The 18,280-nt window shown below is 42.6% G+C and overlaps 1 protein-coding gene across 1 annotated transcript in view; it reads right to left on the bottom strand.

Annotated features, from left to right (window-relative positions):
- The window catches only part of LOC142218913 (ADAMTS-like protein 2), a 33,893-nt gene extending 24,693 nt beyond the window's left edge, over positions 1-9,200 (bottom strand). The window contains exons 1-2 of the mRNA XM_075287905.1: positions 9,117-9,200; positions 2,607-2,731 (exon numbers count right to left, since the gene is read on the bottom strand). Coding sequence (XP_075144006.1) covers positions 2,607-2,731; positions 9,117-9,200 — 209 coding nt within the window. The remainder of the gene's footprint in view (positions 1-2,606; positions 2,732-9,116) is intronic.
- Between the last annotated feature and the right edge of the window lie 9,080 nt (positions 9,201-18,280).

The raw sequence follows: 18,280 nt of genomic DNA, 5'->3' as shown, positions 1-18,280 counted from the left end.
GGGTGATGGGAAGAGACAGCTACCTTATGTGTATGGACAGCACTGGCATATATTCTGCATTATAATGGTTAAAGGGACAGTCCGGATCATATTATTAACTTCTAGCGAGGTCTAAAATAACAAACACTCTGGACTTACCTCTCAGTTTTAGTGGCAGCAATACATTCCCAACACCAGTATACGTTTGGCATGCTGGAGGAAATCCATGCAAACACAGGGAGAACATACAAACTCCATGGAGAGGGGAGGGGGAGAAGGAGGCTGTTAACTGATTTATGGCCTCATTGTGTGTCTTATCTTGAAGATACAATTGGTTCAGAGGAGCTCCCTAACCCAGAGTAGTAGAATGTAGCAGTTCTAGCCATTAGCGTGCCTTTTCTAGCAGTTCCCTCCTCAATTGGATAAGTGGAGAAGGAAACATTTATTAAATAAGACATATTGCAAAGTTTCTTATATTCACCTGTACTATTCATTTATGAAAAGTTTTATTATGATTGGTAATATGCTTTAAAGGTTAGGTACGCTTTAAGGGCACCCATGTGATTTAAGTTTTATTTGTCTATTACCTACTCCAATCAGTGTGACCAGGCTGATGTTAAGGATGCTGCCCTCTATAGGGTGGTGTACAGAGTGCATTCTGTTCTCCTAATTCCATCCAGGAGAATAGATTTGTATATTTTTTACCCATAATCCCTAGCGGAGCAGGAATGACTTGTAAGTCTCCGTACTGCCTATGTAGGCAAACACTCTCCCTAATGTGGACGAGTGCCCCCATACCCAGGCTTAGATAATAATCTTATCTATATGGGCATCCTATAATAACCTCAAGGAACTGATTTTTGGATGAAATTAACCATGCTAAATTTCTTAAGTAACACAGGGAAGGGTACTCCTAACAAAAAAATCGCTAAAACATAACTTTTATTACTAAATCTAAAATCTAGGGACTCGGTCCCATCTGTAAGTGAAATTGAACCACACCAAGGGTGGGAGTGGTGCACTCTTTCAATTCCCAGCCCTAAGTTCACACTCAATAATTCAAGTGGGGGAGGAGCTGCAATAAACCCCCCAAAAAATAGCTCTGTGTTATTGACTGCAGTGCAACAACGGCGATATTCTAACACTAGAGCTTCATATAGGGGCGCTACTCCATATCCCTAATGACACTCTGTTATGACTACATACATTCACAGCTTTGACTGAAGTGGTCGGTCACGTATGCATAATAGCATCCGACATACATTATAGCTCTCGATCATGAGCCTAAGTTGTTACAATTGTATCCCCTTAAGTGTCTCAAAGCTGTTGCTCCGTTGAGGGCTTTATATCTCAGCCCCTAGATTAAGGGAGCCCTCTTTAGGTAAGGAGATTGCTTACAAGATTGCATGAGTCATATCTATCCACTCCGGCAGTATTCACATGCAGGAGTGGGCTACATATATAGATAATTCCCTCTCTACGCGTTTCGTTTCATTTCAAACTCTTCAGGAGAGTGATGTTTAAATAATAAGTAGAGCGTCACAAAAAAAATAAATAATTTGCGGTTAAAACCACATTTTACTGCAGCCCAAATGGTGGGCTGCAGTGTAGAAGCGAGTCCGACTCGGACTCGCTTCTACACTGCAGCCCACCATTTGGGCTGCAGTAAAATGTGGTTTTAACCGCAAATTATTTATTTTTTTTGTGACGCTCTACTTATTATTTAAACATCACTCTCCTGAAGAGTTTGAAATGAAACGAAACGCGTAGAGAGGGAATTATCTATATATGTAGCCCACTCCTGCATGTGAATACTGCCGGAGTGGATAGATATGACTCATGCAATCTTGTAAGCAATCTCCTTACCTAAAGAGGGCTCCCTTAATCTAGGGGCTGAGATATAAAGCCCTCAACGGAGCAACAGCTTTGAGACACTTAAGGGGATACAATTGTAACAACTTAGGCTCATGATCGAGAGCTATAATGTATGTCGGATGCTATTATGCATACGTGACCGACCACTTCAGTCAAAGCTGTGAATGTATGTAGTCATAACAGAGTGTCATTAGGGATATGGAGTAGCGCCCCTATATGAAGCTCTAGTGTTAGAATATCGCCGTTGTTGCACTGCAGTCAATAACACAGAGCTATTTTTTTGGGGTTTATTGCAGCTCCTCCCCCACTTGAATTATTGAGTGTGAACTTAGGGCTGGGAATTGAAAGAGTGCACCACTCCCACCCTTGGTGTGGTTCAATTTCACTTACAGATGGGACCGAGTCCCTAGATTTTAGATTTAGTAATAAAAGTTATGTTTTAGCGATTTTTTTGTTAGGAGTACCCTTCCCTGTGTTACTAATTTACTTTGGTACTACCAACCCAGTGTTTAGATGTAAATTTCTTAAGCATAAACTTAATGTTTTGCCTGAAATATTCTCTTTGCCCAGTGTAGGAAATACATAAACATTCATCCTAAGACAGGTCAAAATTTGGGGATGACTATAACCCAAAACAGAGGCATGTGAGAAGGTAAAAACCATTTCATACTAAAATTGGAACCAACATTCAATTATATGGAGCTAGCCGTAGATTGTAGACATAAACAAGGCAGCAGTTTAAGATCACCTACCTCTGACGCAAGCAATGCCTTTCTCGAGACATTACTCCACCTCCACAGGTTCGAGAGCAAGTGGACCAGGAACTCCATTCTCCCCACCATTCAGTCACATCTTCATCCCACACCTCACTGCTGTCCTGACAAGACCAGAGAGCGTCAGCAAAGAGAACAGCACTGCACAGTATAATAATAGTAACTATATCTAAGTAAAATCTAAGTCAACCAAATAACAACTGAAAGATAATATAAACCACATCCAAGCCTTGTCATAACGGGTAAGACCAAAATCTATGCATTGTAACTGGAAGAATACAAAGCACGTATTGTTTAATATTACGTGGCTAGGCTGGGGTTACAGCTGTGTCTATCCAGTTGTCTTATGCCCAAGCCAGACGCAACTGATGACAATTTGGCTTTCCAAATATTGGATCAAAAACATTGACTGCATTGTTCTCAATATAGATTGTTGACAGGTCCAATGCCAAGCTCCATTTGAGGCTTTGGATAGCTAACATGTCATCATTTGTGTTTGGCTTAGGCGTAAGACAACTGGCTGGAAACAACCATTGGTGTAACTATAGAGATGGCAGCTACAACCAAGCCCATAAGCTAGTGAGGTCCAGGGGTCATCCTCACCAAATGAAAGCTTATTACATCTCTCAAATGCAGTCATAGGTATATAGGTGACCTTCGCTACATTTATATCGTGTACCTATCTTAAAAATTAAAAATAGGCACTCTACCAATTCTCCGATCATTTTATTCACCAAGCCTGACCTGTTACCAAGTGTTGTACAATAAAATGGTCAGTAATGTTTTTCACTATGGGATTGCATTATAATCCAAGCAGTGAATGTAATATAACATTGTTAGAGGTCTTAGCTAAAGACCCTCATAAAGTCCTGTAATTTCAGAGCCAACCCAACCTATCCCCCTTTTCTTCTGCCGGTGGTAAAAGAGGGAGCTGAGACATCCATAAGACACGCCAGGAATTTAGAAAACAATTAAAGGGGGCCGAGAAACGAATACAACGCAGGATTCCCAGAAAAAGAGGAACATAATATTAAGATTCATTTCGGTGGTAGGGAAAAGCTTCCTACGTGTAGGTCATCTGTCTTCTCCCTTTTCTCTTCCTCCACTACCCCCAGGCCTGGTGGTGTTAGAAGCTGTAAACCTCTCCTCTAGCAAAAGCGTTTGATCTCCTACTTAAAAGGGACGCCAGCAGAGTTAGAGGTTCCACCCCTTCAGTGCTGGAGGGGCAAGAGCAGAAGGAAAGGATTAAGAAGATGGTGTGAAGTGATAGATGGGGGAAGAGAGAAACTGAAAAAGATGCTTAGTAAATGCTGACAGATGAAACACGGAGGCCACAGCTGGATTACGGGGACTTCTTCCCTAATAATAAAGAAATGTTTAATATCTCATGTTAGCAAAGGAATAAGAGTTAATGCACGCATCTAGAGCGCAGAGTAGCTGAATTTAGAGGAGGGGGGGTCTGCAAAAAAGTCATGTGACTTCTATGCTAAGGGTAACCTAAGGTCTTACAATTCACAAACCACTGATTTTGCAAATTCCATCAGGATTCTGCACAATATAGACAAATGTAGGGATAAATATCGTGTGGCGAAAACCTTAAGACTTTCTGCCCCCGGGCAAGTGACTTTATTCTTAGTAATGAATGTAAATTACATTATTGTTGGACATTAAAAGTATATAGAGCTGCAAGGGTATTAGTGCTGTCATCTAAGTGTAAGACCCCATTATCTTCAGGCTTCAAACAAGAGACTGTGAGGGGTTAAAGGGGTTTTGTAATCATATTAATATTTATAGACAAAAAACATCTTAGTGGTGACATCTTTTGTCTTGATCAGTTCCCTATAGATACAGCCATGAATGATGGACTTTCTAAGGTCTGGCACTTGTCAGAAACCCAGCCATGATCCTTATTGCGTCCGGGTTACATGTTGTGTCTCTGTCGGAAAACCTGTCCGCAATAAGGACATCGTGGCTGGGTAGCTGACAAACGCCAAACCACAGAAAGTTCCACTGGCAACTGATAAAGGCAAAAGATGTCACCACTAAGATGATTGCAGAAAATCTTTAAAACTTTGCAAATTTTAAAATTATTTCTAAATCCAGAAATATTCAAATTTAATTGTCTACAAATTTAGATTTGGTTCTGTTCAAGGAAAAATTCATCTAAGAATCTTGCATGAAACATTCATTCATTCAAATTTGTGGAAACCAGTAAGTTCTTAAAGGGGATGTCCCAGAAAAGACACGTATCCTGTATCCACAAGGCCTGCAATGCCCCTCTGTATGAATGAAGCAAAGCGTACATGGGTGCAGCTATAGGGGTTGCAGAGGCAGCAGTTGTTGCCGCACTATTCTAAAGGTAGGTATGGGCGCCACTACATCTTAGAACGTTCTATAGACTTCTACAAAAAGGAGACTAATGCTGGCATCCCGGAGGAATGGGCAAATCTACCAGTAATGACAGAATATGACATATGAACTTTATGTGTCGGCCATGTCACAAAAAAGGGGCATGGCTGGTACATATCGTGCCTACGTCAATAAAGGGGAAATGTCATGCTCCAAAAAGGGGTGTGACTCTAAAGAGGGCCTTTCATAACTTCTGACATTAGCAGTGTTATATACTGTTAGAAAGCTGACAGTGTGCTCAATTCTGTATCATCCCTGGGCTGTGAGTAACGCCCCATCCCCAACAGTACAAGGCTATGGAGGAGTACTGTCAATGGGGAGTTCCTCATTGCCCAGCAATGACCCACAGCTGTGAGGTTGGCTCCTCTGACAGTGCAGTGATATTGGTACCGAAAATAAAGGCACCTATATCTCTGCAATTTAGCTTTCTAGCAGTATATAACACCACTAATGTCAGAGGACATGAAAAGGGAGCATGGCTATGCAAAAAAAAGTCACATGGCTCAGGCATCTCCCTCCAAAATTTGCCAAGTATGATACAGTGGAGAAGTTTGAAGATCTTGTCCTGGGCATTTGTGCAAAATATGTAATAGATCTCACAACCATATTAAGTCACTTATAACACTGCTATTTTCTTATACAGCACCTGGATCCTAGTGTAACTACATCCTGAAGTTCTTCATGGTCAGACTATTAAAGGATTATCTTATCTTATCCTCATAGGTACCAAATATTTCTACCCATTTTAGGGTAGAATTTGTATAAACGTGCCTCCTTTGAGTGCAGAGGATTAAGGATTTTTAGAATTTACATCCTGAAGATCCTTAAGATAGGTCATCAATAACTAATCTGTGGGGGTCCGAAACCTAGCAATGTGCTTGGTGTTCAGTGAAGAGGTCACAGCACTTACCTGGGGTCTGCTCATACAGCTGAATCGTGGGCGTTAGGCCATCACCGATCTGATATTGATGACCTACCCTATGGCCCGGCCATGTCTAAATCACAGAAAACCCCTAAAAATTCTGTACAATCCCAGAAAATTTGACACAGCTGGCTATATGCCCCTGTATGCTGGCTATATGCCCCTGTATGCTGGCTATAAGCCCCTGTATGCTGGCTATATGCCCTTGTATGCTGGCTATATGCCCCTGTATGCTGGCTATATGCCCCTGTATGCTGGCTATATGCCCCTGTATGCTGGCTATATGCCCCTGTATGCTGGCTATATGCCCCTGTATGCTGGCTATATGCCCCTGTATGCTGGCTATATGCCCCTGTATGCTGGCTATAAGCCCCTGTATGCTGGCTATATGCCCTTGTATGCTGGCTATATGCCCCTGTATGCTGGCTATAAGCCCCTGTATGCTGGCTATATGCCCTTGTATGCTGGCTATATGCCCCTGTATGCTGGCTATATGCCCCTGTATGCTGGCTATATGCCCCTGTATGCTGGCTATATGCCCTTGTATGCTGGCTATATGCCCCTGTATGCTGGCTATATGCCCTTGTATGCTGGCTATATGCCCTTGTATGCTGGCTATATGCCCTTGTATGCTGGCTATATGCCCCTGTATGCTGGCTATATGCCCCTGTATGCTGGCTATATGCCCTTGTATGCTGGCTATATGCCCCTGTATGCTGGCTATATGCCCCTGTATGCTGGCTATATGCCCTTGTATGCTGGCTATATGCCCTTGTATGCTGGCTATATGCCCCTGTATGCTGGCTATATGCCCCTGTATGCTGGCTATATGCCCTTGTATGCTGGCTATATGCCCCTGTATGCTGGCTATATGCCCCTGTATGCTGGCTATATGCCCTTGTATGCTGGCTATATGCCCTTGTATGCTGGCTATATGCCCTTGTATGCTGGCTATATGCCCCTGTATGCTGGCTATAAGCCCCTGTATGCTGGCTATATGCCCTTGTATGCTGGCTATATGCCCTTGTATGCTGGCTATATGCCCTTGTATGCTGGCTATATGCCCTTGTATGCTGGCTATATGCCCTTGTATGCTGGCTATATGCCCCTGTATGCTGGCTATAAGCCCCTGTATGCTGGCTATATGCCCTTGTATGCTGGCTATATGCCCCTGTATGCTGGCTATATGCCCCTGTATGCTGGCTATATGCCCTTGTATGCTGGCTATATGCCCCTGTATGCTGGCTATAAGCCCCTGTATGCTGGCTATATGCCCTTGTATGCTGGCTATATGCCCGTTGCATATGGGTGACAACACGTTTTTAAGACAGTTCAATAAATCTCATAGAGATGCTTATGTGTACGCCTGTATTGTGCTTACAGTATATAGCAGACTATGTGGATATACATATATAACCACGACTTCTGCTCTATCCACACTCATGTTGTGGCTTCTGCTTATAATGATAGGTCCAAGTGACCAGGGCCGACCACAATGGGGCAGCTTTATTAAAATAGCCTTACTTGCCCATAGCAACCAATCACAACGCAGCTTTCATTTTGTATACTGCTGAAGAAAAATCAAAGCTGTGCTGTGATTGGTTGCTATGGGCAAGTAAGACAGATTCTGACCAATTTAATAAATTGACTCTAATTGACTCTAGAACTGATTCTTTGCCCTCAGGGAAGACGTCTAGTAATGAATCTGATAAGGGCTGTAGCTACCACCATGGCACCATCTTCAGTATATTTCAGGCGGATATCTTCCATACATTACATAACCAACCACAGCTCCGTCACTGTCCAGTACACGTCTACAGTATGTCAGATGTAGATAGTGGACTGGTGCTAAACTGGTGCAACTTCCATCCAATAAATCTGGTATGGTGCACCGTATTCCTCAGAATGGGCTATGCCATTTGCACAGCACAAAGTATCTGATACGTTGTAGCCTTCCTACCGTAGCTGACTGACACTTTTCCGAGTAAATAATGGTACTTTTATGGAAGACTGTAAAATCTTCCGCCCCCTTTTGTGACATCAGTACACCATATTGAACGCCATTTTTTTCAATGCCGCTGTGAGACAGTCACATTCAGGAGTATACCCATATACTGATGCTAAAGAGATTACAGGTATATACATTACAGGCAAAATATTCAAACAGAGACAAAGTCCCAAAAATACAGGAGATGTAGCAGAGCTGGATCTGTAGTGCACCAAAATAATGCTCTATGCTCAGATAATGGAGTGGACTTACCTGGATCCGGTGTGTACGAAATCATTACCAACTCAGCACTGCTACATATTGTATATAGAAGTAAGGATGACATGGGATTATCACTGTTTTATTCATTGCAATATTAGCACAACTAATGTAAGAGAGCTTCAGAGATAGTATAATACTATAGAGATAGATATGATAGATAGATAGATAGATAGATAGATAGATAGATAATATATGAACATATAGATAGTTAGATAGATAGATAGTTAGATAGATAGATAGATAGATAGATAGATAGATAGATAGATAGATAGATAGATAGATAGATAGATAATAGATATTGTTGGATTGATAGGCAGACAAAGATAGATATATAGATAGACATATATGATATTGATGGATTGATAGGTAGACAGGTAGATAGGTAACATATGGATGGATAGATGGATTAGATAGATGATAGATAGATAGATATTATAGATGGATGGATAACATATAGATAGATAGATAGATAGATAGATAGATAGATAGATAGATAGATAGATAGATATGAGATAGATAGATAGATAGATAGATATGAGATAGATAAGATATATAGATGATAGATAGATAGATAGATAGATAGATAGATAGATAGATAGATAGATAGATAGATAGATAGATAGACAGACTGTATATCCACACCATACATAGAGCACACAGTATATAAGCAGCCATAGACCCCTGGTCACACTAGACAGACACATGGCTATTTAAATCCCTTTCCCATGTGCTTCTCCTGTTCTATTCTGCCTGTGCTGACCCTTCCCCAGCTGTAGCCCCTCATGCTGCCATGTCTGTAGGTGAGGACCACACAGTCACATGTCTGTAGCAGCAGCAGCTCCAGGACTGCAGGGGGCACAGCCTGGCACTATAGGTGGCATGGTGTTACCTTAGAGCTGCAGGATCCGGGGCTCAGGCACAGTCCGATGAGCAGCAGCATGAGCCCGGGGGGGCGGCGGTGAGGTGCACACATCCCTGTACTGCAGCTGCGGCAGGAAAAGCCTAGGGACCGGCTGGGGCTGCCCGCTCCCTCCCCGCATGGCCAAGTAATTACAGGCTCTGAGCTGTGTGAGGCTGGGGGAGCTCCGAGCCGGGACAGGGGGAGGGGGAGAGGGGGGCACAGGAGGGACAGGGAGAGGGGAGAAGAAGAACAAGACATGGGTCAGGGGAGGAGGAGAGGTAGACACATGGGGGAGGAGGAGGAAGGAGAAGAAACTTTGGGTCATCTTATTATCTGATCATATTAATCAGAGTATGATTGATTTCCAATGAGCCAATGAATGAACAGAAATAGAGGGATCTAGTGACAAACTGCAAGCGGTCTGATCGACACAGTTTAGACTAGGTTCACACTAGCGTTCCGATTTACGTTCCGCTTAAAAAGCAGTTACCCCCTGACACTATAGACTATAATCGGATCCGCCCGAAACCATAGGACTTTTCTCTCCGCATATTTTAAGTGGAACCCTGAACGGTCGCACACTACTAGTGTGATCACAGCCTTAAAATGAAAGATTGATCCATTGGCCGAGATTTACCATTGTAGACACGACTAGACAACGGGGTAAAGATGTCATGTCTCTAGTGCAATTTGGCGCGTCTAATTGGGGCTAAAAGTTTTCAGCATTCTAGACATGTGGGTGGGGATTGTCAGAAAAAGGGGTGTGGCTTTAGTCTGCCATAATACGCCAAAATAGTGTTGACAAATCCTGGCACAAAGTAAGCGATCTAAAAGGAGGAGTATAAATGTAGTATAGTCAGTCTGAAAATACTCCAGATTTATCCTCCAATATCAGTCACTGTGATACGTCTGGTGTATTGTCAGACTGCCTGTCTATTAGTAAATCTAGGCCGTTGTATCATGGCGGTGCTATAGGCAGAAAGATTTGCTCTTCATTGGGAAAGGGACATACACAAATATATATTTCCTGCAGAAAATGATACCTACTTTGGTCATTGAGGTATCAAAGGGGTTGTCCAAGAATTGGAGCAATCGATGTGGAGGTCGGGAGAGGCGTACTATAAAGCAAACAAAGCATACATACCTGTCTCTGGCGCTCTATTGTCTGCCGCCCATCTCAGTTCAGTCTAGTGCCAGTGACTTGATCCCAGAAGTCCTCGGCTTCGCATATACATCACCGATTCCTTGCCAGTGACTGCTGAGGCCACCAATTCATTGCAGTAGGCATGTGAGACTTACGACTTCTGCCATCGATGCACCTGCCAAGGCCTGGTGAGTATATTTTGGTCACATGATGTTTGATTTGTCAGCATTTACACCAGTTTACAGTTTAATGGACGTACGGCAACTAAGATCTGTCATAGATTTCAGTACAGGTATATGGCCTTGCCAGAGAATATATGAAGGGGTGTGGGCCACACTACAGACATGAAGACTGGATTCAGTGCACTAATCTTTATAAATCATCCACACACACCAAAAACGCGGATGTCACATGGCTGTGTGAATAAGGCTCAACAGTCGCTCCATTCAAACAGGGGTACAAGAGTCCTCCATTTTCAGTGATTAGAAATGTATCCCCTTTATGTGGATAGAGAATACGTTCTGTTTGTGGTATAAACCCTTTAATTTTACAGCTTTGCCATGACTTTTTCATTTTTTATTTATTATTTTATATTTATTTTTATTATTGCAATAAAACCGAACCTAACTCGCATTGCTTAGTTCTTGTACAATGTCACTTTGTATCGTTGCCGCCTTTATTCTATGATCCATATGTGACTCATATGTCTATTGCATCCAGGGCAGTCCAGGATATATGATCTGAGATAGTATGTTTTTTGGGTTAGGAATCCCAATAGCTGCCTCCTCCTACAGGTTTTCCAGTCTGTCTATAAGCCCCCAGGTCTTCTGTTTCCCTCTCTAGTAAGGGTGAGGGGGCCGCTGATGTGACTTCCCTCTGTCAAGCGTTCTGCAGAGATGAACCTGAAACAAAATCCCCCCCCCCCAACCACCTTTAATATTATTTTCATGGCCAAGCAGGTTACACCGTAAACCTTAAATGATGCTTAGAAGGAGAAGACTTGTTAAAGTAAGAAGTACCTCCAAAGTACCTCCTAGTGTTTACTGACTGCAGGGGGGGAGTAGTCAGGAGTGGGAGCCCCCTGGTAGCAAATCACCCATCCACCTCCCTTCTGACCAAAGAATTATTTAAAGTGGAATCAGGTGGCTGACACTAAGCTGTAAGGGGGAGGTCTGCGGCACACATGTGTCCAGCTGATCTGACATTCCCACAAAGCAGTCCCACTATCCCCTGCAGATAACTGTCTTCATCTGTTCCATTGCAGGCATCTGTCTTGGGACCATTTCCATATGGTTGAAGTTTCTGTGCACTTGTGAACACGATCAGGAGCAGTACCTACCCCGAGAGAACCCATGTCATGTCACCCTGCATGGGTTTTATTGCATTATAAACATATGAGTGTCTACAGCCCAGTCACATTATAGGACATCGTATAAAACTCTGAAACAATGACCCACATTTACTAAAACCAAGGCACCAGAATTGTTTTTGGCACAAATCAGTTTAGACTTATCGATTTTTTTCCAAAAAAATACAGATGTTTGCTGCATTTTTGACACTTTCAAAACGGTCAAGATGAAGGAGTGTCATATGGTTGATATGAAATTAATCAGATTTATTACAGAAACAGTTTTAGGCTGAGCCCTCATGTTACGGAAACACACTGTTGTTTTGTTGCAGATTTTGAGAACCAAAGTCAGGAGTGGATTTAACACAAGAGAAACATGTAAGAGCTTCCTTTATAGTTTCCATTCAAGCGACCCTTGACTTTGGCTCAAACAACCTCAGCAAAACCACTGTGTTTCCTCTACATGAGGCCTCGGCCTTATACTGCAATATAATGGTGTAAAGCAATGGTTCTCAAATTGTAAGGTGGGCCGCAATGTTGAAGCGCAGGTCTCTGCCATCGCCAGCTTTGACACAAAACAGAAACTGCACTGATAATGCCAGCCCTGCAGTATCAATGTAGTATCTGTGTTTTAGACTGGAATGGAATGGTTTAAAGCAGGTGTGTCATGGATCCAGTAGGTGGCGCTGCCTCAGCTCTCAGAGTATTAGCTGTGTGGTTTGGCAGGTCACAGCTAACACACCCAGAGCCTCAGCATTATAAGGTGTTGGATTATTGAAGTAGAGGCTAACTATACTGTACATCTCCTACATGTGGATATCACAGGTGTTGCCTCATACTAACAGTCACAGGATACAGCGCCACCTAGTGGATCCACAGCATACCAGGCAGCACCTGATTTTACTCCATCCTAGAATGTGAATTCACAATAGGACACACATATTGCACCCCCAACATATCCAATTTCATACAGAAGCAAACCCAGGTTTTTTATTCTCAAGGATTTATAAGAAATCAATGAGAAGACAAATTGTGTAGCACAGTTTAACTTGACTTTCTAAAGCTGGATAATATCCCATGCTGAGATATCCTAGTTCAGAAGACAACAAAAGCTGTTGAAAGTGTTGACATAACACTCTCATCTCTGTCTACCGCCCATCCTGTTCTCTCCATTCACTCAATGACCTAACACTTACATCCTGTATTATCAGAACCTCCCACGCTCATATACAAGACTTCTCCCGAGCTGCACCACTTCTCTGGAATGCTCTACCCCGGACTATCAGATTAACTCCCTATTTCTACAGCTTCAAGCGCAAACTAAAGACACATCTTTTCAGACAGGCCTATCACAATTTCTAATGTAAACCCTTCCGTACCGTTATTAGAATCCCTAAAATTAACCCTCCCCTGTCCCCGCTCCCACATTACCCTACATGATATGATGCCATTTCAGGCTAACTTTATATGTCCAGGCACCATCCACAGTTAAAGTACACGACTAGTGAAGGTTCATAAAATTTTATGTTTGTGTAATGACAGTCACCTCTATTACAAAACTGTCTGACCTCTGTATAAGCAATGCCGCCCCTGCTACCTCTTGTGTCACCCCCTCTACCTCATAGATTGTAAGCTCTTGCGAGCAGGGCTCTCAGTCCCATTGTGTGAAATGACTATCACTCTGCAATGGATCTTATTGTCTGTACTTGAACCCTACAAATTGTACAGCGCTGCGGAATATGTTGGCGCTATATAAATAAAATGTATTATTATTATGTGCCACAGTGTAGTTAACACATTATGAGTCATGTTAACCTTTGCTACATCTGTACCTCATTGCATGCAGTATTGCAGAGGTATACAGTACACCCCTATCAATACAATTTTGCAGCAGCTACCCTTATAACACTATGCTATGCTGTACCTCTGTTACTCCCACTGGAAATTTAGAAACAACTTTACAACAGGGCATTACCATTTGGGCCAGAATAAAACTGAATTTTAAGAAAAGGTGTTCTAAAATTGCAAGAAAGCGAGTGTTTATTAACAGACAACTCAGGGGAGATGACAGGTGACAATGGGGTCCATTGTTACCACAGGGGACTACTGAGGCCTGTCATTGGGTCCTCAGGACTGCTGACGTCATTCAGGAGGAGGACGAAGAGGATGGAAACACACAATGGAGCCTGGGAGAGGTCAGTAAGACTGTATGTTACACATACAGATCATCATACATATCATCAATCTGATGCGTGTCACCTGTCTGTATTCCAATGGTAAAAAATCAACCCTTCCTGGTGCACGTGAACCCTATACATTCCCATGGTGTTACCTGCCTGTATTCCAATGGTACCCATCCAAGCGCTCTTGGTTCACATGAACCCTATATATTCCCATGATGCTATAAGTTTGGTTTAGTTGAATCGCTATCGCAATGGTTGTCACATCTAGAACACAGACTGTATAATATACCTTAAACGTGAAGAATGTGTATGATGCTCTTGAGTTTCGTTGTATTGAGATCTTGCTCCTTGACATATGTATTTTTTTTGTTTTTTGGCCAAAAGAACGATTTCCTTCAAAATGTCTCTTCTTTATATCAACTCTTGTTGTCTCTTCCTGTGTTTCTTTCTCCAGATGGCCACTGCTCTTGTACCAGATGTCTCTCCTGATGTACGGCTCTTGTAACACAGCTGATAAATCCATCATCATATTGTGAGTTGGGATTTCTCTGTTGATAGCTTCTCCATGTGTGGCCAAGGAAACCGTCTGTAGGATTGTATGGAAGAAGGTGTTGCAATAATTTCCTAAGATCTGATCTTCCTTCTGCTTCACACCAGATCATTTCCAGGATTGTGAGAAATCTCACTATTCTGCCCATGGATAGCATGTAAAAAAAATCCCCCAAAACCAGAAAATGGAGCCCGCACATATGTACTCTGGAACCAGAGAGTGGTCAAAGGCAGCAGAGAGTCCATTGCAGGACGAGAATAAAGTGCTGACAAGGCATCAATCAATGGTTTACAAAGGCCAATGGAAAGCGAATTGGGAAGAAACAATCACTATTGTGATTGGTCCTCTCCAGTTCAACTGCACTTAAGGCCGGGGCTGCCGATGCTTTCCCTGAAAGTGGATGCCCCATTACCGAAATGTATCCCCTATCCTGTGTCAGATCACTAGGGTTCCCAATCTGGAAAATTGGAGCATGAATGAAGAGCTTTTATGATTCCATTGACTTCTATGGATTGCAGTCCTGGCTGCCCCACAGAAGTCAATGGAGCATTGGTCACTCCTGATAAAATGTGTAACCCTTCGGACTCCCGGCAAGAACAGGCAAATCTTCTGGTCCAGTGAATGTTCCCACATCCGCCAGGATATCCGTCATTTTATATGTGACTCACATCCGAAAAAAGATGCCATATAATAACCTGCACTATAGAACAAATGTGTTATTTATTCTGTATGGTGAATTTTATTAAAGAGATAAAAAAAAAAACATCAAACAATTTATCCCATGGAACATGGGATAAAATGTAATGAAAGTCAAGTGTGCCCCAACATGGTACCAATGAAATTACAGCATGTCCTGCAAAAAACAAGTCCTCATACAGTTCTGCTAATGGAACAGCAAAATATGGATTTTGGTATTGCAATAATTGTACTGAGCTGAAAACAATGGTTAGGATGTACATTATACCGCATATTGTATAAGTATATAAATAGTTCCAGAACCGATGTTCTTTGTTCATCCGCATCTCAAAACAATAACATAAATGATGAAAAAGTAATGTACATCATAAAGGCATAAATAAGTACTAGTCCCATAAAAAATAAGTCCTTACACATCTTCATCAGTGGTAAAATTAAAATGTCGCCGATCTCAAAACAGGACAATACAAAACCCCATTGTATAAAAATAATGTATATATTGTGCAAAAATAGTAAAATATAACTATGAATTTGGTATCGCTATAACTTTACTGTCCCATAGAATAATGGGAGCGTATTATTTATGCTGCATAGTTAAGGGTGTAAGATTTAAAAGAAAAAAAAAGCATGATGGAATTGCAATGTTTTTTTCTACCCCAATAAAAGTAAAAAAGAAAAAAAATTGATCAAAAATGGAGCCTCTTTAAAATACGATTCGTCATGCTAAAAACAAGCCCCAACGGAAAATCTGTAATGGGGCCCCTACCTTCCTTTTGCCATTTAGTATACTGGTAGTTTTAATGAAGCAGAAGGAACTTTCGAGCCCCCACAGGTTTCAGTAACAGGTAACTTCTGCTAACACTGCACCCCTGACAGAAATAATAGTGCTGCATGTGTGATGGACTCTGTAATGCAGTCTCCTAAAGAAGCCTCTGAAATACATGTACATAGCCGAAAACGTTTACATGTAAAGGAGACTGAGCTGTAAGTGCATGACGTCTTATACAGTGATAAAGATAAAACACTCCCTCTGGTGGTGAAATGTGGTATTACTTAATCACTATAGTACAGTGACTGACATATAAGGGCTCGTTCACATCTGCGCCCGGTCTCCGTTCTGCAGGTTTCCGTTTCCTGCACAAAACTGAGCAGGCAACGGAAACCTGCAGGACTCTTTCATACCCATTCATTTGAATGGGTTTGAAAGATGTCCGGCCGTGAGCGGCAGTGAGCGTTTTATGCTCTCCGCCGCGAAACTTTTTTCTTTTAAATCGGACATGCAGTACTCTGTGTCCAGTTTAAAAAAAACTGTTTCGCAGCAGAGAGCATAAAACGCTCACCGGCACTCACGGCCGGACCCGGTCTGACAGCTTGCCGTCTTCTGCATGCAGAAGACGTAAAGCTGAGAACGGACTCCGGGCGCTAGTGTGAACCCAGCCTAAACTGGTAATAACAGTACATGCAATATAATACAAAAAGTACCTTCTGCTGCCGGTTATAGTGTTGGCTTGTGTGTTGATTGGATTTGTTCCATGGGTGCTCAGGAGGTCAATCCATGTCCTAAGCCAAGTCCAATATTCTTTTGAACATGAAATCAAAATGTCACAGCCAGAGCTGTTTTAAGGGTATGTTCCCAAGGAGTTTTTGTGGGGGGGGGGGGGGGGAGATTTTGTGGTGCAATCCACATCAAAATATGCCTACAAAATTCTCGGTGTGAGCATACCCTTAGGGGGAGTTCACACGGAGTATTCTGGTTCGTCATTTGGTACGTAGACGCCACGGGAGGATTTGCGGGCCGTATACGTTCCCATTGTTTTCAATGGGAGCCGGTACCGTACACGCGGAGCTATTTTGCGGCCACTGCAAAATCGCGGCCGCAAAATAGCGCCGCGTGTATGGTACCGGCTCCCATTGAAAACAATGGGAACGTATATGGCCCGCAAATCCTCCCGCGGCGTCTACGTACCAAATGACGAACCAGAATACTCCGTGTGAACTCCCCCTTAGCCTTCACTGCGCTTGGTATTGGTTTGGAAAACTTATTAGTGAGGCTAACCCCTCGTTCACATCTGCATAGGGATCCCCACAACAGAATACCAAACACAATTGCAGGTGCTGTGCAGTAAAAGCGCACGTAACCCATAGACTATAATGGGGTCCGTGTGCTTGCTGCCAGGTCTCTGCACAGAACATGCCGATAGGAAAGTAGTTCACAATCTACTTTCCTGTCCGCATGATTCGTGCAGGCAGTGCGCAGCAAGCACACGGATCCTATTATAGTCCTTGGGGTCCGTGTGCTTTTACTGCACAGTACTTGCAAATGCGTTTGGTATTCCATTCGAGGGGTCCCCATGCGGTCTCCCCCGGACGGAATACCAACTCAGATGTGAACCAACCACCAAACTCAGAAAGTTCACCTGGGAGATGCCATTACTCTTCAAAAGTTATTACTGAAAACTTTAATGCACAAGACTGCCGTCATACCAGCGTTGTGTGACTATTCGGGTATTCCGTCCCCTGTTTCCGTTACAATATGCAGAGAGGAAAGACCTGCAATTAGAACTTTTCTTTCCACTGATTTTGAGCAAAAACCCGGCAGACCGCATTATAGTGTATGGGTATTTCACTGTAAAACGCCGTGGTTTTTTTGTGTTGTTTCCACCACAGGTAAACTGCGGCGTTTACACCACGTAGGACCCCATCCTAAAGGGGTTATCTAGTTTATGCCATAGGAAAAGCCATCAATATTAGATCTGCAGGGGGCGACACACAGGATACAATGCGTCGCTGTGCACTTATTGAATAATAATAAGGACCTATAAACTATGACAAGTTAAAGAGCTTTTTTGGGAATTACATACTGATGACCTATCCTAAAGATTGGCCAAAATAACCCACGGTATATAACAAGCTTGAATGGTTAAACAGGGGCAAGGTAACAGAGCGTAACATTACATTAATGAAGATGGGGAGGTCAGTCTATTCATGTGGTCTGTATACAATATACAATATATATATATATGTGTGGTTTGTATATTACAATATCATAGACGATCCCAGTATATGAACAGTCAGTACTCGCTGCTTCTACGGCCTGTCTCATTCTAGGTCATCTCCTGTCTGGCGAGGTCGTCACTGATAAGACGGGAGTCCATGTCTGACAACGCCCTGCTAATGTTCACTGCAGTATACATTATCACACAACACACGCTACGCCGACCTGTCGTCATT

The sequence above is a fragment of the Leptodactylus fuscus genome, chromosome 9 (genome assembly GCF_031893055.1).
Source record: "Leptodactylus fuscus isolate aLepFus1 chromosome 9, aLepFus1.hap2, whole genome shotgun sequence".
Classification (NCBI taxonomy): Eukaryota; Metazoa; Chordata; class Amphibia; order Anura; family Leptodactylidae; genus Leptodactylus; species Leptodactylus fuscus.
This window is presented reverse-complemented; position numbering and strand designations above follow the sequence as displayed.